Raw genomic sequence first — 19,776 nt, 5'->3', positions numbered from 1 at the left:
TGCAGAAATCTGCAAGGTATCAGAAATATTATTTAATGCAGGCAGCCATTGAAAGCTGCCTGCATTAAACAATTCAGGTGTTTGTTATCCGCAAAACTATTTGAAGGTTTGAGAAAGCAATGCAATTCATACACGAGGCTACCTTTTCCCCAAAATTCCCTGACTTTCACTAATTTAGACTTTTAGAACATATGAATAAATCCTATAATATGAAATACAGTACAGCCCTACTGAAACTATCTAATGCCTCCAACGCTTCTTTCTCTTCAAACTCAATATAACAATTGCTTTGATTAAGCGAGTGCTGCGTCAAATAAAATTAGATTCAAATCATCCATTTGTATATTCAGCTTCACTTTAACGCTTCAACTTTTGAAAGCAAGGTCCGTTTGCACTGATTGGTATTAAAATGCTTTTGTGCTGGTTAGTTGGCATGAATCTCCCGTGCTATGGGCCCCTCTCCAGAACTGTTCAGTACACCTACATGTCCAATACATGTTTACCCTGTGTCCCTGGCATCAAAAAAGACACTTTTAATAAAAAACAGTACAACATGGACCACTGAACATGATCACAGATTATGGTATTTGAAGATGACGACCTTGGCGGTAAGGAAAAAACGGCGCCGGTAGTGCTACCGGTGCCGTTGTTGCCTCACCGCCTCACTACGAGTTCTGCAAGCGGGGCCGCACTGTACGCCTGGTCAGACCAGACGTGCAGAGCAGCGCCTGCTAGCAGAACATGCTAACAACGGTCCAGTCATTAGTGGGACCTTTGTTAGCATCCTCCCCATTCCCAGTGAGCCCCATGGTGGCTCTAATGGGAATGGGGATGTATCGGGTCCGGTTTCCGCGAATGGGAATTACCGGACCCGCAATGGTCGGAATGCCCCGGTAATTCCCATTTTTCGGGACCCGGACAAAAGTTTGGGGGTAGGCATGCCGCTAAAAACACCATGGCTACCTCCAAACTCGTAATGAGGCCCATTGACTCTAAGCAGGCTGCTTGGTAATAGAATTGGCTGGCCAAAGGTTGATGCAACTGCTTGATAGAGCTAGTTCAAAGCAATCCCATGAGAATGTGTTTTGGGTGGGGTTGGGCAGGTGAAGGGTGGGTATGGTCATAGGGATTAGCATGGTGATATGCAGTCAAAGAGTGGGTAAGTAACCAAACACCAACATGCTTTGAGTCCATTCTCACATGCATCTCCCTCCTATGTGTACCCAATACAATGGGCCTCATTCCGAGATTGGAGGCAGCCATGGCCAATAGCGCCATGGCTGCCTCCAATAATAGTACTGAGTCCGCCCTCATTCAATGGGGACTTACCAGTCTATTCCAACCTTTGCGGGACCGGTAAGTCCCCATTGAAAAAGCCGATCACCATTCTCATTTCAGCCCCCATAGGGCTCAATGGGATGGGGGAAGGCGCTAATAACGGTACTGCAATTTGCGGTACAGTTATTAGCTCTGAAGTCCCTTAACGGGCCCCGTCCATTAAGGAAGGGACCCGCTAAAGGACCTCGGAATAGGGCGCAAAGGGATTACCAGCACCAATGTCCTTAACGGTGCCCGTTATCCCTTTGCGCCCACCTCATTTCCGCTCATAGGTGGCACTTGAGCAAAAGGTAGACATCCAGCATTCTGTTGCTTAGTCGTATTATTATTATTAGGACTATATTGTCATTTGGGCACCACCTTTACAACTTTATTTCATCTAAAAAAAGGTATCAGGAAGATTCTGTTGTTAATCTCTGCCAAACAGTGTGGGTTTATTACTTATCAAATGATGTTATTGAATAGATTTGTAATGTCGTTTGTGAAATCTAAGTGATGTTACAGATAATAAAATCTACACAACAAATGCTATCAACTCCTTTGAGAATGCTTTTAACAAAATTATATTTTTCCCATTTTTTATTTTGCAATTTGCTAAAGCACAGAACTGTTACACTTCACAGACAGCCAGTTGGTGGTCTGGGCCTTAGTATCAAGGTACGAACCGAATGAAGTATGATTGAATATTACTTGGTTCACTTACTGTTTTTCTTTAAGTGTTGTTTTTCCTTAAGCGTTTATTGCTGAAGTGTAAAAATATATTTCTTGATATTCATATTGCAGGGTGGAGCAGAGCATAAGGTGCCTGTCGTCATATCAAAAATATTTAAAAACCAAGCAGGTAAAAACATGTAACTGTGTGTTTTGTATCCGCATGTTATGTAATGTGCCATTTATATTTTGATTGTTATTTGCTGTATAATATACTAAATACATAATCAATATAAATGAATGGTTGCATACAAAAAAATCAAATACTGTACTTTTGCAAGCAAGGGTTGTGAAATCAGTTCCATGTGTTCAAATCGCGGCAAAAATGGCTGTGGACACAAAACATTGGGGCAAAAAGGCAGTGGTTTTGCCGCCGGAATCCCTGTAAAGGATGCAGGGGACACCCCCGCAACCCCTGTACCCATTATACCATTTAAGGAGCGTGGGGGACACCCCCGCTCCCGTTAAATTTTGTAATGGGGTACACCTTTAACAACATGAGAAAATGTTTTCAGAGTGATATTTAAGAATGGGTTACAACCCTGTACTTTCGAAAGGTTAATTTAAGTGAAATGTTGGGTAGTTAAGTATACTGACGTGCCAACTTTTTTGTAGTCCTGAACTTTTTGGAATGATGATCAGCTTGAACTCAATGATGTCTTCCTCCACTACTGGTTAGAACGTTTAAATACAAGTAACACAATAGCCCATGCTCGATGTTCTAACTCTGATATACTTGACGAGTGTGACGACTTTTCTTACAGAGAAGCAAGTTACATTTAAGGTACACAAAAATGCTATACTGAAAATATAGGCATGCAGTTTAATTAAGCACGAAAGTCCGACAGGCGGGGATTTACCGGGCCAGGTAATTACCCAGGGCTGAGTTAGAAGCCCGAGCAAAGATATGTGTGTTTTCTTGGTTCAGTCTGTGGACTCACTTCCTGACACTACTGGAGCAATCAGATGGCACTTTGACGCCCACAGACAGCATAGAAAGATTGGTCAATTTCGAAACATGAGGAGCGTCAAACGTTTTGAAATTGGTGGCATGCTTCATGGTCTTGGTGGAAAACACATGATGTCTGCAAACAACACAGTGAAAAAAAGATACAAAATATAATATTAGAGTTGTATTGCACACACTACAACATTAGTGCTGTGGGAGAAGGTTGTTATTGGGTGACTTATTCTTGCAAATGAATCAAACAAGGCAGCAGAATGATGTCTGCAAACCTATCCATTAGATCGCAGACAGTGTGTGGGTGAAATTGGAACAAAGATGGCTTGCTGTAAGTCCAATTTAGGAGACACACAAGAAGATATGCTTTTAAATTCTCCATTTTATAAAAGTGAAAAATGCCTATCTTGTCCCTGCTGCTCTTAATGATGGTTTTCCTAATCTTTAATGAAAATAATAAGCTAGTGCTCGTCAGAATGTCTTACACAAATTCCGTCCTCCATCCAAATGGAAACTACCTTACCACTATTGGAAAAACATCATAAACTTAGCCTATGTGAGATTGCTCCACCTTTACTTGGCTGCTGGTGGCTGTTTTCTGACCCCCACCAAAAGTGTTTTGGTTTTCTCTCAGGCCCCCCGGCCTACTAGTGCAATACAGAAATGTCTTTTAGTCTTTCTCTTTTCCTGGTGGAGTTGACTCCTGGCACCTACCCAAATGTTCTTATTTCAAACAGTTCGATTCTGAAATGGGTCTACTGATTCTGTGAGCACACCCCTTGTTGGACACGACAGGCCTTGTGAGTCTCTCTTGGATTCACTTCTTTTATCTGGGAGCGTATTTGCCCCGGCTTGGGGTCCCCGGTATGTGTTGGATTGTTTTCTTGTTCATACCTTCCTGGTATTTCACCCCCTTTTGGTGTATTGTGTATTTATGACTTGCATGGGCTATGCAGCATAACAGGATGTTTAGGATTGTTACTCCTTCCACCCCCTTGCGGGGTATCTTGGTGTTCAGCCTGGCGTGGGCTATTTCATGTTGCAGATAAATTAAATGATTGTGTAGTCACTGTGGAAGTTAAAGCAATGAAATTTTCAGAGAGAAACAAAGTTTGTGTTGCCTTGAGATGCTCTTTGCACACACTTTCATTTAGCAGATTGACTACTACTATGCCAGTATTTTAATGATGATGCTAATGTTTGCCTACTTGTTATCACTAACACTATGGTGAATGTGCTATTATTCATGTTTTATACTGTTCGTGATTGTTTGCACATTAGAATATGCATTGCAGATAATGAACTGCTAGGTCCGCATTGATAAATGGAATGATATGCACACAATATAAATCACTTATATTTTTGAGGAGAATGTAATATATGTTTCTACTTGTTTTTATGTCTCTTTACTTGATTTTTAATACATTTCAACATACTATTCTGCTCTCTTTAAAATCAGTCTATGTTTAACTGTATATTTACTTTCATGTTGATTTCATTCAATTGTATTACATTGATTTATCCCATGATCAGAGTTTGTTTATATTAACAGTGTGGGCTATGCGGCTGCTCAGCCCCTCTGGGATTGTCACAGCTTTGACCCCCTCATGGGGTATCTTGGTGCTCAGGCTGAAGTGAGCTATGCAGCTCTGCAGGCCTTCTCAGATTGCCACTATCACCCCTCTGTGGGGTATCTTGGTGCTTGGCTCAGCCTGAGCTTTGCAGCTTCCCACGCCTTACCTGATTGTCACTGCTTCCACCCCCTCATGCAGTGTCTTGATATATCACTGACCTCCTCCCACAACTCTCTGTCAGCGCATACCTGGTTCTCAGCAGCAATGCCCATCGAGGGAGGCAGCATCTTCGTTTGGTGCAGAACAATGACTTTGACTTCTTCATGGTCGGCTCTCCTGCTTCAGTTGCTCCTGTCTGTGACTGACAGGACTTTGACATCCGGCATGACATACGCTGCTATGCCATGCTTCCTCTCTCCTTCTCTCAGCGACTAAGAGCTCCTTTGGCTCCTAGCCCTCCTTGAGGCAGCAGTGTTCTGCAGGCTTCTCTGTTCTTCCGCTCACACTCCGCCTGTGTGGCCTTGCCTCCAGGCTCCTCCGGGAAAGGAGACGTCCTATCCTTTGTGCTGCAGCAGAAGTCTCTGTCTCTTACCCTCAGACTTTATCTCTCTCTTCCTGAATGATTCTCAGGCCCTTTATGTTCCTACTTGGAACGAGATGAAAGACTCCATGCATGAATGGTAACAAACCCTGATCAGAAGCCAATCCGTCCATCTTTTTTTTGAAAATCGATTTTATTAAGTTTCATTTGTGCATTACGAAGTTACATTACATTTGCAGATATGAGTTAAGAGGAAAAAACCAAACGCAACACACCCCTTCTCCCTCCCTTTCCCTCCCTCCACCCCCCTTCAGTTCACATGCTCATAGGTTGGTTAATTGCTTGCTTGACGGGTTCCTTAGAAAACAAAAGTGTCAGTGCACTGTGCGTTTGGCACGTCGAAGTCGTGTGGACCAACTGGGTAAAGTTCACTAACGGGTTTGCGGGTCATGGCACCGTGTCCTTGGGGGGGGTCCCCCGGCATCACCATTAGGCACTAGACCGCTCGACCATATTTGTCAAAAAAGGGGAGCCAGATTTCCTCGATGCTGGATTTGGACTCATCAAGCAGGTGTGTGAGGAACTCCATGTCGTAGATGGCCCGTACCTTGGTTACCCAGGTTTTTTCCCCTGGCATTTCCGGATGTTTCCATTTCTGTGCCAGGCAACATCTGGCTGCTACCAGCATAACCTGAAGCATATGGTCTTGAGTGCCCTCTTGGCCTTCCCCAACGTCAATTCCGAAGAGGAGGAGCCAAGGGCAGGAAGATCGCTCAACCCCATCCACCCCCTTGATCCAGGCCCGTACCTTGTCCCAATAGTTTTGGACCACTGGGCATCCCCACCACATGTGAAGGTAGTCTCCTCTTTCTGTCCTGCATTTCCAGCAGTGTGGGTCATATCCTGGCCTCATCCTAGCTATCCTCTGCGGGGGATAGTGCCATCGGTGTAGTATCTTGAGGGCCTGATGGCGATACTGGAGGGAGGCTGTGGATCGATTAGCCCGTCTACACATCTCCGTCCATCTTTCGTCATCGATTTCCTCACCTAGGTCCCTACCCCATTGTGTGCATGCTGGCGGCGGGTCTCTGGGGACAGAGAACAGAAAGAGCTTATAGAGGCGGGATATTATCCCCTTGGAGCCCCTCGCGGTCAGTTTTTCAAAGTCTGTAAGGTCCCTCCTGAGGGTATCGCCCCAGGATGGCTCAGTGAGGACTCCTTTGAGCTGAAGATAACGGAAAGGGGAGAGCGTGCCTATTCCCAGGGCCTCCTCAAGGTCACTCAGGGGTAAGAAAGAGCCCCCCACCCACATATGACCAGTCCTGCTAAGGCCTGCCTAGAACCATGTCTGGTATGCTGCTGGTTCTGCTATTTTGGCCAGGAAAGGAGGGGCCCAAATGCAGCTTAAGGGGGAGGGCCATGTTGTGAGCCATCTGTAGTAGCCTCCCTCTCTCCATAAGGACCACAGTACTTTCAGAATCGGATGGTTCAGGACGGTTCTGGGGATCTTATTCCTTGGGACCCAGAGCCATTCCTCTATTGTGACAGGTGCGAGGGGCCTATTATCCATGGCTACCCACTGTTTTTTCGTTCCCGGTGAGAAGTGATCAACCAGTATCCTCAACTGGGATGCCCTGTAATATGTCTCCAGGTCAGGGTAACCCACCCCCCCGTCCTCCTTGGCCCTGGTCAGTACCTCGTATGAAATTCTGTGTTTTTTACCCTGCCAGAGGAAATTAAGGAGGACACGTTTTGTTTCTTCAAAGAAGGCCTTAGGGACCTGCACCGGGAGCATCTGGAAGAGAAACAGGAATTTTGGGAGAATCACCATTTTTATGAGATTGAGGCGTGCCATCCACGAGAGACCCGCTCCCGCCCACCTTTCTATGTCTCTCCTGATTGTTGACCAGAGGGGGGGGGGAGTTGGCCGCATACAGGTCTTCAAGGTCGCGCGTGATCTGGACTCCCAGATACCGGAACCCCTCCTCACTCCGTTTGAAGGGGAGTCCCTCCACAAAGGCCATCTCCGGGTCCGATAGATTCCCACCAATAAATGCTACCGATTTGTCAAGGTTGACTTTATACCCCGATAACTCCCCATATCGCGTGAGGCCCTGTAGCAGCCGGGGGATTGTTTGGGACGGTCTGGTGACATAGAGCAGGGCGTCATCTGCGATGAGGCAAATTTTGCAGTGCATGTCCCCCATCTGTATTCCCCTGATGGCTATATCGTTGCGGACCGAGACTGCCCATGGTTCCATTACCAATGCATAGAGTAACGGGGATAGGGGGCATCCCTGCCTCGTACCACGTTAAAGGGGGAATTCTCTTGATTCCATTCCGTTTGCCACCACTCTGGCCGAGGGGGAGGAGTAAAGCGCAGATATCCATCCCAACCACCTCGGGCCCATCCCCATAGATGTGAGGACCTCCCTCATGAAGGCCCAACTGACCCTGTCGAAGGCCTTCTCCGCATCGAGAGCCAGTAAGAGTGTGCCCTCGTTTCTGGCTTCAGTTGTGGCTAGTATGTGGAGCGTTTTCCTTAAATTATCGGAGCCCTGTCTGTTAAGGACGAATCCCGCCTGGTCTGGGTGTATCAGGCGTGGGAGGGAGTTTTCCAGTCTGGAAGCCAAGATCCTAGCGAAAATCTTGGCATCCAAATTAAGAAGTGAGATGGGTCTGTAAGACCCACAGTCCGCCTGGTCCTTGCCTGGTTTGGGTATGACGGTGATGAGGGCCTGCAGGAACGTCGGTGGGATTGTGTGCCGACTCCTAATCTGGTTGAACAGTTTAGCCAGGGGTTTCACCAGGATCGATTGGGTCTGTTTGTAAAAATCTGCTGTATAGCCGTCTCGGCCTGGTGCCTTTCCGGCCTTCAGTCTTTTGATGGCTCCCTCCACCTCCTCTTCTGAGATTTCCCCCTCGAGGGCCTCTAGGTCTTCGTCGGTCAGCCTGGGGAGGGGGTGTTCCGCCAGGTAGGAGGAAATATCCTCCTGTGATTCGCCCACTTGCCTGGAATAAAGTTTGCTGTAGTAGTCAGCAAAGCATTCCGTTATTTTCTGCCGGTCCTTATGAATTCTGCCTCCCTCATCACCAAGCTGGGTAATCCCTCTTTCCACCCTGCACCCCCGTGACCTTTGTGCCAACAGAGTCCCCACCCTGTCGCCCCGTTCATAGTATAACTGCTTAGTGTACCGCATTTTTTTGACAACCTCCCCTATGAGAACCGTATGGAGCTCCTGTCTTTTGCCCTGCATCTCGTCCAGGAGTGCCTCCCGATCACCTCCCGGGGCGCCCAATCTGGTCCGCAAGACCTGCAATTCCGCATGGAGTTTGCTCTCGATCAGGCCCCTCTCCCTTTTGCGCCTCGAGCCCTCTGCTATGAGGAGACCTCTAAAAGTGGCTTTCCCCGCTTCCCATACCATAGACATGTCAGTCTCCCCGGTGTCGTTTGTCTCAAAGTAGGCCAGCATTTCCTGTTTCATAAAGTCGCGGAACACGGGGTCCCTAAGGAGCGTGTCATTGCACCGCCATCGAGATGATCTCGGGGCAACGGGCAGTGACCAGTTAGCCACGAGCAGTTCGTGGTCCGACCACGTTATGGCCTCAACCCTTGGTTGGGTTACCACCCCATCCCCCTCCTCTGAGGACAGCAGGAGGTCGATTCTAGTGTAGGTGCAGTGCGGGGGAGAGAAGAAGGTGTAATCGCCCTGGCCCGGGTATGCTTTGCGCCAGGTTTCTACCCAGTAGTGATCCCTCAGGAGGGCTTGCAAGGCCAGGTTGTCCTTAGTGATCCCCTTGGGTGTCCCTCCCCTGGCGGACCACCAGTCCAGTTGGGGGTCAGCTATTAGATTGAAGTCCCCGCCCAGTATCATGGCCCCCTCTGCCCATTCGTCCATGACACTGAAGACCCGATTGAGGAATTCCACCTGACCCGAGTTGGGTGCGTATACGGTGGCTAGAGTGACGCGCTGTCCCTCGCAAAACCCTTTAACACCTAAAAATCGGCCTCCAAATCCTCTCTTGGTTTCTACCCCTGTGAGTTGGAGTGCCCTACCCAGGAGAATGCCCACCCCCTCCTTCTTTGAGGTCGGGTGTGATGCCCAGTAGTTGCAGCCAATATCTTTCCCTTTGATTCTGGACTCCCTCCCGCGTTTATAATGTGTCTCCTGTAGGAATAGAACTGTTAGATGTTGTTTGCGGAACATATTGCTCATAAGGGACCTCTTATTTTGAGAATTAAGGCCCATGACGTTCAACGTGCCTATCTTCCCTTCAATCATTATCGCCTTTTCGGTTGTGCACTTTGGACCCCTCATAGTATCTGAATTTCGGAGCCCGCCGCCAAGCAAGTTTCCGTGACTTGAACTGATTTTCCCCCCTTACCCCTCTGTCTGCCCTGTTGACCATTTTTCCCCCCCTCTCCCCCCTATTCCAAGCCCCCCTCCCTGTTTCCTCCCCCCTCCCCCCCTTCCCCTGAAATATAAGGCGTTCGTCCACTTTCCCCAACATACGGTGGGGTTGGTCAACGAACCACCAAGGACTCTAACCCCAGCCCCGGGATTTTCATGTGTTAGGGGATCCCAATTCTCTAGATCAATATAGGCTGGCCCCGTCAGAACCTCGGTACAAGTGTCCGAGGTAGAATTCTGGAACCATGAGCCCCCACTCCAGCCCCGCAACCATTAACTTGGGCCTCGTGTGTGGCCCAACTCAACCAAACAGTTAACTTTTTAACAAACTTTCGCCTGCCCTGTAGTCCGGCGGGCCAGCCGTTGCGCCAACGCGGCGTCCAGTTATGGCATCTCGTGGACCCAGGACCTCCAGAGCCCGGGCCCCGAGTCAATGCTCACCTCGTGATCTCCTCCACCTCCACTCGAGCGGTATTATCATGACTTCGAGTGATCTTCAGAGTTTGTCGACGGGTGTCTGGTTTTCCGGAAATTCCGGGCCCCCTTGACCTTGGATTTGCCGCTGTGGTTCACCAGTCTGTCAGGACCCCTGGGGGGGTCACGGGCTCTCCCGTCCTGGGCGCCCGAGTGGCCCGCCTGGTCGCTGACCAGGTCGTCTGTGCCCCTTCGAATATCCTCCTCCGACACCAGGTGGTACTTCTCCCCTAGCCATTCAAATTCCAAACAGAAGGGATGTCCCCAGCGGTATCGAACCCCTTTACCTTGAAGCCATCTTGTGAGGGTGCCACATTTCCTCCTCATTGACAGGGTGAGGGCCGACAGATCTTGGAAGATGGACACCCTTGAGTCGCCATATTGTATGTTGCCGAGGTTACTCGCTTTCTCTAGAATTTTGGCCTTGTCTTTATAATAATGTAGCCGGACCAAGACAGAGCGCGGGCCTCTGCCCCCCCCCCTCCCGCCCGGTGCACTCTGTCAAAGTTGATAGTGCCCTCAGCCTCTGTTCCCAGGGCGATCCTCACAATGTCGTGCACTTTGCCCTGAAGTCCTTGTGTGGATTCGCCCTCGGACTCCACCAGGCCAAAAATGCGCAGGTTGTTCCTTCTCTCCCTGTTCTCCATGTCGTCGACCTTAAGCCGGAGTTCTTCCTCTCGTCTTTCCATGTCTTGGAGTCTAATGTCCATTTGGGTTTCGAGGAGCGTTACAGAGAGCTGATTGTTTTCGACTCCCTCCACTCGGTCTTCTAGGGTGGTGACTTTGGTCGTGAAGTCAGCCAATTTGGCGCCCATGTCAGTCCTCATCCCTCGTATCTCCTCTAGAATCGTCTGGATATTGTTCTGGATGGCCCCCAAGTCTGGGGGTGGGGTAGCGGGGCCCCCGGTCGCCATGACACTCTCGTTGGCCACAAATTGGTATTTCAGCAAGTTTTCTTTCCAGCTCATGGGAGGATCGTGTCTACCCTGTTTGGCTCCGTTAGTTTGCGGAACGTTCCCTTTGGTACCCCGTTTACTCCAAGAGGCCTTCCAATGGAGGGGGGTCGTAGGGGTGCCGGGCAGGGGCCCTTGCCCTCTATGCTTGTCTCACTTTGATCCCCAAACCTAGCCGCAGTGGGGACGGTCCTCGTCGCGAGGCTGCAGGTGTCCCCTGGCACTTTCCTTAGGTGAGAGCGGGAGGAGGGGGAGTGTGTTGGACGATGTCGGTGTTCCGTGGGTAGATGGATGGCCTTCTTCGGATCGGACCCTGGGGCCGTGGGATGGGCAGGTAGGCCCGGGCCTCCCTCTGACAGAGCGCACCCGCGGTACCTCGGCTGCCCCGCCTCGAGTGTCTGGAGCGCCAGGCGCGGGGCCGCGGCGGAAGGGCGGGGGGCACGCCCCAGCGTCGGCCTCTCGGCAGTGTCGTTCTTCTAAGGGTGGGAGGATGGCCCTCTCCGGGCCGCGTCGGCGGCTTCCCGGCCGCCCCGCCTCAGAAGCGCCAGGCGTGGAGCCCCCAGGTGCCGTGGGCTGCCTTGATGCATGCCGCGATGGAAAGGGGGGCACGCTCCCGCGTCGGCCCCCCCTGCGATGTCGCAGCTCCCTTGGCGGGCGGATGGCCTTCCTCGGGTCGGGCCCCTGGTTCGTGCGATGATCCGCGGTTGTCTGCGTTAAGTGTCCGCGGCCCCAGGCCCTCTCATGAGCGGCACGGCCTATGTGTGCGCGGACGCTCTCCCTCGTCGCCTCCCACGCTGCTCCACACCAGGCCGTGGGGGAGGGGCCGCTGGTATCGTCTCAGCCCGCAAAGCTCCTCGTAGGAGCGTCGGATCGGGACCGGAGTTGGGTCCAAGTGGGGGCTACCGGTTCCCACACCTCTTGGTGGGGGTCGCGTGGTTCATGGGACCCTCGTTCCGCTGGTGGACCGCAGTTTACCCGGGGCTGGGTGCGGAGCTCGAAGCTCAGGCGTCCATCCTGCCTGTGCCCCCTGGTGGCCTCCAATCCGTCCATCTTTAACGGGCCCTGTATATTATTGTGGTTATCAAATCCCAAATAGCCAAAACACACTTTGGATTCTGTTTTAAAGGGAGGTTGAGTAAAACCCTTACTTGGGGATTTCTTGTCCCCTGATGTGGGTCACCCCTAGTGGGCTCCTGTTTGCTCTGTCCCCATATGGGTTGTTAAGCATAGCTCCCCCATGGCGTGGCTCCCCCATGGGGAGAAAGGAGAGATTCCCTGGATTTGTCACAGACTTTATAGCAGTCTCATGCTGTCTTATATTTTTAGGAAGGCTTAGGGCTGCTCATGCTGGGTATGTAAAGGTGGAAAAAATGGTACAACACAAGTAGGCTTATATGCACCTTGTCTGCAACCATAATTGCTGTGCAAGATAGTTTTTGGAGAAAAAAAGAAATACATGTTGGCCAGAAAGTTCATTCTTTATTGCCTACTTTAGTCAGCACTGTTGTCACTAAACATAGAATTGCTGTGTGTTGCCACCTGTGCCATTGTAAAGTGTTGGTAGAGGTTGGTTGCAGGATAGCTTCATGCGCACATTTTTGAAGCTCATCTGATGTACTGTTTGTTTGTTTGTTTGTTTGTTTATTTGGTATTGCGCGCCAAACCCATTAGGTAGCCGGGCGCAGTAGAGGTCAAGACAACTCAAGCTTAGTTACATAATGTGTACAAAGGAGGATATAATATACAAGACAGCTTCAGAATAGGCTGCCAGGATGGTTACAGTGGCATACAGGAGGAAGCAAGTTAAGAGACATGCAGCAGAGACAGGAGTGCAAGGTACTAAGGTGGTAGGCTAACAGTCATTCGATCGTAGCCATTTAATTACATTGAGTCTAAATTTAGGATATGGTTGTTCTTTTCTGAGGTCATGCGGTAATGCATTCCAGGTTTGTGCTGCAATAACTGGGAAGCTAGATCCTCCAGCTGTGATACGTTTAAACCTAGGCGTTTCTAGGGTATGGGCATTGGCTGTTCATGTTGGATGTGTGGACGATCTTCTATCTATCCTTTCAGCAAGGTAGGGTGGGGCCAAGTTGTTTAAGCATTTGGTGGTAAGGGAGACTGTTTTTAGAAGTATCCTGTCAGATATTTTTAGCCAGTGAACCTCTCTTCTAGCATCAGAGATGTGTTCTCTCCTAGGGATATTCAGGGCTGTTCTTAGGGCGTTATTTTGCATTCTTTGTATTTTATCGATGATATTTTTCTTGACACCTGAGTAGAGAGCGTTACAGTAGTCTAATCTCGACATTACAAGGGCATTGGCAAGGGTGATGCAATTCGAGGTAGAGAGGAATGGTCTGCAAGCTCGGATAAGTTTACAGGTATAAGCTGTGGAGGATGCGAGTGAGTTGACTTGTTTCTTGAGCGAAAGAGTGGCATCAAGATAGAAGCCTAGTGTTTTGACCAATGGCATTACCTTGATAAGATTGTTGTCAATATTGAAGGTGGTATAGTTAGGGCTACGTTTTTTTATGTTAGTTTCAGAGCCTGGGATTAGTATCTCAGTTTTATCGTCATTCAGGCAGAGGCCATGAGATGCCATCCATGCCTGCCTGAATGAGGAGGTATACTCTGTTTACTAAGGCTGTGTCCTCCAAAAAGTTGCCCGAAAGGGGGATGAGGATCTGGGTATCATCTGCATAATTTGTGGAGGTGATACCCAGTCTGTCCAGTTTGTCGAACAAAGGCTTAGTAAAGATATTATACATAGTGGGTGGGACACAGGAATTGTAATGTTGTATCAGTTAGCACAGGATTTTGGATGAATGGTAGGTTGGTTTCTAGAGCTTTGTGGGTCTTGTCATAAATGTTAATGAAAAGTGGGTCAATCCCGAAGTACACTTTGCCCTGGCACTAAGAATGTACTGATTGTGTTGTGGTATTGTTCGCTTAGTGTTCAGTCTTAGTGTAAAGTGGGAATTGGGGTGATAATCCAGGCCCACTTTTTTCCTGGAAATCATAATTTAGCCCTTGTGCTTTAGTGAAGGTGTTATAGTAGGTTTGTTGATAGAGGTTTGTGGGATTTATCTTCATTGTTGCTGGGAGAATGGATCATGGGTGTGTCTGCAGGCTAGGCCCTGTGCTTACATTTCAGTACTATTGATAATATTGCTATTGTAGTGAAAAGGTTTGCTGAGAGGTTATTTTCACTATAAAGTGGAGATGCGGTTTGCTTCCAGCACTAGGTGCCTGACCAATCTTTACTAGTGTTGATAAAATACTGATATTAGTGTTGTCATAGTGTGTTTAAAATCTTGACTTGGTAGCTTGTTTGCTAGCTTTGTAAAGAGATTTGTTAGTAGTGTTACCATCCAAACCCACTTTTCCCGGACAATTGTGATTGTTTGATGGCAGTGATGTAAATACGCAGTGTTCACTCAATTTTCCATCTCAGTGTGGATATGAGTTTGATTGTAGCTCCTGAACAATATTTTCTGGACCTGATGATATACTGTCTGTACTATTGTTAAATCATGGGTGGATGTTGGTCATGTATTAGGTTGGTTGGTAGTTTTATGGGGCTTGTAATCATGTGTGCATGTCAACATATGGGGTATTGGGCTTAGCTTTGGTTAGTCTTAGGTTGAAGAGCTGAAACTCCATTATATGTGTTGTAGGGTAGGCATGGTGTCAAACAGTAAGACAGCCACAAGTGATCACAGTATCAGGGCCTTCTGTGCCAAAGTCTCTTTTGTCATTCAAAGTCTCTTACTTCAGAGGGCCTGATGCGACAAACAAACATTAAAGTTCCTTTCTTCTTAGGATTTTCACTTATACAATGTCTCAGGTAATTTACTGTTCACGTAGGGTCCCCTGTGCTGGGCTCAGACCCTGCCGGGTTCAGACCCCCTTTCACACAAAATCTTCAATTGGTCTCCCTCTGCTAGGCTCAGACCAAATGCACATACTTTTCTAAAATGTACTCTATTTCATCAAAATCAAAGACTTTTGACTGAGCGCAGGATTTAGCTTGACCTGTCGCAGGACCACTTCCATTGACATGTATTCATTCACTTTCAAATGATCTCCCTCTGCCAGGCTCGGATCAAATGTATCTACTTTCGTGCTCAGCTGGATACCTTACATAGACCTTCTATTGAGCATCCATGCAGTGCCGGACCACTCTGTCAAAGGTATTGTTGTTTGCTTTAACGTTCAATCACTCATCAGCAGTTCACTTAACTTGCATTTCCCTCCTTGCGATCCCCTTCGGTATTGCCGCCTCTCCTCTCCTCCTCAGCTGCTGTCTTGAAACTGCTGTTTCCTTGTGTCTTTTGCCTGGCTCCCTTTCTCCGAGTGTGCTCTTGTTCTCCGCCTTTTATCCGTGTGGGGAAGGTGTGAGTGATTGTCGATTATTGCATGACATCACCTGACCATAGTATTGGGACATCTCAGGTACATGTCTCGGGTGTTAGTCTGTGTTAGCTTAGAGAGGGCTTTCAGCGAGAACGTGTTTGTGTTGTAAAAGGGGGGGGGTAGAGGTCCTGAATATCCTACCGAGTAGGATGGGGTAAAGGTGTTACAGGGAAGGGGATACCGGTTTCATCCATGCCCCACTCCTGAACACCCCTCACCCAGGTGATCCTCCCGCACTGGTCCACCCCCAGGAACTGCATCCAAAAGCGATCGCCATGTCCTGGCCACCTGGATGACAGATCCCCGAGTACTGGTGGGTGAGACAGCTTCTGGTTTATCACAGTGTAAAGAAAAGAAAGCATAATTAAAAGTGAAATATGATTTGGAGGACATTACAACCATTATCTTTTTGTTCTCAGTACATTAGATGTATCATGTTTTATGCAACATTTATGTGTGTTACATTGGTGTTCTCTGAACATATTTCTTATCACTAGGCCACATGACATAAACATCCAAAAAGAATTCCAAAAATAACATGTTTTACTTTATGATGCAATCTTCAGTTTGAATTATAGGAAACCTTATACATCTTTTAAAATTCTTAGCTATCGATTTTGCGTTCTAGTTAATTGTTTAAAGTAGATAGAGCCCCATTGGTGTTTTGTACCTGCAATGTGTTGGGAAACTAAACGCTTTAGACACAAGTTTCTTTCAGTTCAATCAATACATCAGAATGTTTATTTATGGTAGTTATCATTTCTGATATTTTATTTTAAGTGCAGTTTTTCAAATGAAAATAGTTTCTTTTTACTTTTAGATCTTTTTATTTGTATGTGGATCAGGTTTGGTTTGTTTTATGATTTTCTAGGTGTAAATGTATGATATATGATCTGAGGTTTACTTATCAATCCTGAAGGTATAGATTTAATTTAGCTTACTACAAACACAATGCTTTCTTTGAAAGATAAAATTATGAAACATGTTTCCTATAATAAAACGTACAGTGTTTTCTACTTTGTAAAGTAGTTAAACACTCATTTGCATATTCTAAGGGTTTCATTAAACAGAATGAACCCTGCAGGAAGAAATGTAATGGAAGACATTTTCTTTAAGTAATTTTAAGTAGACATTTTGTTAGTTTTGCAGATAGTCATTGTTTGTGAATGATGCAAGTGTCATTACACTGGAACCATGTATCTCTGAAGGACGCAGGAAACACCCCACTCTGGGCTAGGGTATTAGTATAACTAATTTGTTCAGACGTAAGAGTCCAGAGGAATTTACTTTATAAACAAAGTATCAAAAGATTTATTATGCCTGATACATCATTAACAGAAACAAATTAATCATGATTTAATCAGCACTTTAGCATATTAGTTACATTGCAAGAGAATTAAGAACAAGGAATTCAAATAATTCATACAATTGACAATCAATCATTCGCTCAGTCGTCCACACACAGCCATCATACAAACACATTCTATACAATTTAAAAACCCAACAACAATACATATGTAGTAAAGCCTGTTAAAAATCAGAGCTAACAGCTTTTTAGTTTTTAAATGAAGTGCATTCAATGTACATGACCACTATATTTATCACAGAAGTGGTCTACACCTGGGGTGGGTCAATTAGATATGAAACATGACCACATCCCCAATTTCTCGACCTGTTTCAACGTTTGTGAATCACTTAACAACGTCTTCATCAGGAAAAACAGAATTTACACTCTAAAGGAGAGGAAAACATACAGAACAACTCTGAGTCCCCAACTCACAGATGGCAAAAATACACAATGAAAAGGACTATTCAGAATAGAAATGCCCCCACAATCCAAGTAAAATTAAACAGTTATTACAAAAGTACAAAACATCACATTAATATGGTGTAGTCCACAGACATTTATCTCAAGAGTACACCACGTATTTCCTACAGTGTCAGACAGGAAGTGCCACCATACAGAGCAGTGCCCTAAGGTGAGGATGGAGGAATAGGTCAAGGCATTCGAAATTGCATGTCGCAGAATGAATTGAATAATGAAAGAAGGAGGCATGCAGTAGCATGGAACCAACCAGCTAAGTGTTTACTGTATGCAGAGTGTTGACCAGATGTAGCACTGTAACCAGTATGGTATATTATGACAAATGTAGTGAATGTTTTTTTCTTACAAGAGACACTTATCCATATGTAAAGTTGCTAAATTCGCATTTGTTTTTTCTTCAATCTGTCATATATCTTTGTAGCATTGGATATATCATGTCTGCATACATGTTTTCAAGGGTATGCAATCTCCAGAAAATAATATATAGGAAATTATTCCCTCACAAAAGACTTTCTAGTAAGCACATGAAGAGTTCTTGGAGATCCTCTTGTTTGTTTATAGAGATTGTATGCATATTTCCTGTACATTGTTCCACTATCTGCTGTGAAGAGTCACAAATGATACTTGGACACAAGTTAGACATGATTTTGGCTAAAGCCTTTTATTATAACAAAAAAAAGGGGTTGAGAAAAGGCCTCAGTGTCCCTGCACTAGCAGAGTTTCCCTACCTAAGCTCAAAATGAAGGATCTGTCATGTCAGAAAGTCCAAAACAAAACAGTTCACTATTCTGACTCTCACACTCGAAACAAATTAATTCTAAGGTGAAAACGGATAATACCTTTGGCCTTCAGTGTTTTGAAAATGTTCAAAAGAAAGGAAAAATATATAACTCCCGCAAAAAGAAGTCTATCAAGGATGAGTATCCTTGCTCCAGAGGGTTCTTCACTTCCTTTGGATTCTTTGTCACTTTCTCGGGTTACAAATAGCAGTTCTTGACATTTCATTGCATCAACAACAAAAGCTATCTTCAAACTGGCTGTCTTCCTTTTTATGTGTGGTTTGGATGCCTGGTGTATTCTCCTAAATAATATCAAAGGGCTCCTAGTGGAAGCAACCCTATTCTGCCCAGGAAGGCTAAAGTTACTAGAACAAAAGTGAATGGGTTGGAAAACAATCTTACTATGTATCCTCCTCCCTTCTATTTTCATTCCCAGAACAGCAAAGTGTATAGAATCACACTTTTATAAGTTTTATATTTGAAAAGATTTTGAATTTCTATTTTTACGTAATGAACATTGCATCAAAGACAAAACACATAAGCAAACACAATTTGCATGGTCAGAGCAAAACAGAAACCTGTATTCACAGGGTAATATAGTTAGACAAACATTAATGCAATTACTACTGTCGCTACTGCAAGTATACGACAGGCGTCAAACACAAAGTGAACAAATAAACTAAAACAAATCAATCGTACAACTTTCTAGAGATCACAAACAATTGACATTGATGGTGTTTGTGTTTTTGGTACAAAAGCGTCTACACCAGGTGTTTCAGCCCTATAACAGGGCAACGTGAGCCATTTCTTCCTAGGGCCTTCATCAGGACGAAGGGAAAACTGTGTGGTCAGGATGTTCAGGGAAAGCTGTAACAGGAATGGAGACATTTGATAAGGGGAGGCTCAAAACTTATTGGATTTAGGCGTGACATAAATCACTAATGTCTAACTTCCAAGTAGAAAAGACATGGCTTACCTATGGGGACAGACGTCTCACCATAGGTGAAGATGGCGTCGATAACCTGGTAAAAGAATGGACAATACCCATTGAATGCATCTGGTATTGTGCGGCTCAATAATAGAAGAAAGAGTGGAAAATAAGGTCCACATGCTTGCTGGATGGATCTTACCTATTAATAGTGGATGTGAGTCCAAGAGTCAGCACGCTATGGCATCTACCTCTTCACATATAGTACTAAAAACAAGGAGATATATGTGTTCATTCTTAATATGAAATCTATGTAGTGAGGTGTGTACTCAGAGAAAATAAATCAAAGGGCCATGTTGACATGCTTACCCAGTTCAGAGGGGGGATTTCTCACACACTGAACTGCTTGGCCTCGGAAACAAAACCATCTAATGGAGTCCCGGGCGCAGATTCTAAACCAAATGGTAAAAAACATGAAGTCACGATTCTTAACTGACACAAGGGTTGGCACAAGTGCTGAGCTATTTACAACACGAGCGTTCTGTTAATTACCTGTGTCCATGCTCCACAGTGGGGAGCAATGGGCAGCCGGCTGGTGCGCGATCAAGGTTTACGTGCTTTTGCCGACGGGAGAGCTCTCAGAGATGTGCTCTTTGCAGTGTCTGTACGGGTCTGGAGGACACACGCTTGCGGAAGGGGACGCCGTTGCTAAGCGCCGATGGTGGTTTAACAGGTGCCATCTTGAATCGGGACTGGTTAACTAAATGCACCGAAAGTCCCAAAATCTCAAAAACAAACGTGCTAAAGAGGCACATATTAGTTGGAGTCATAGGGCAGTGCATGCTGCCAGGTTTAATTAAAAAA

General features: G+C 46.3%; 1 protein-coding gene across 1 annotated transcript in view; it reads left to right on the top strand.

The window, feature by feature from the left end:
• Positions 1 to 19,776, top strand: part of SNTG2 (syntrophin gamma 2) — a 1,542,102-nt gene that overhangs the window by 81,477 nt on the left and 1,440,849 nt on the right. The window contains exons 3-4 of the mRNA XM_069605189.1: positions 1,939 to 1,995; positions 2,122 to 2,179. Coding sequence (XP_069461290.1) covers positions 1,939 to 1,995; positions 2,122 to 2,179 — 115 coding nt within the window. The remainder of the gene's footprint in view (positions 1 to 1,938; positions 1,996 to 2,121; positions 2,180 to 19,776) is intronic.

The sequence above is a fragment of the Ambystoma mexicanum genome, chromosome 4p (assembly GCF_040938575.1).
Source record: "Ambystoma mexicanum isolate Mex_15411 chromosome 4p, UKY_AmexF1_1, whole genome shotgun sequence".
In the NCBI taxonomy this organism is placed as follows: Eukaryota; Metazoa; Chordata; class Amphibia; order Caudata; family Ambystomatidae; genus Ambystoma; species Ambystoma mexicanum.
Note: the sequence above shows the minus strand (reverse complement) of the source record. Positions and strands in the feature narration are given on the sequence as shown.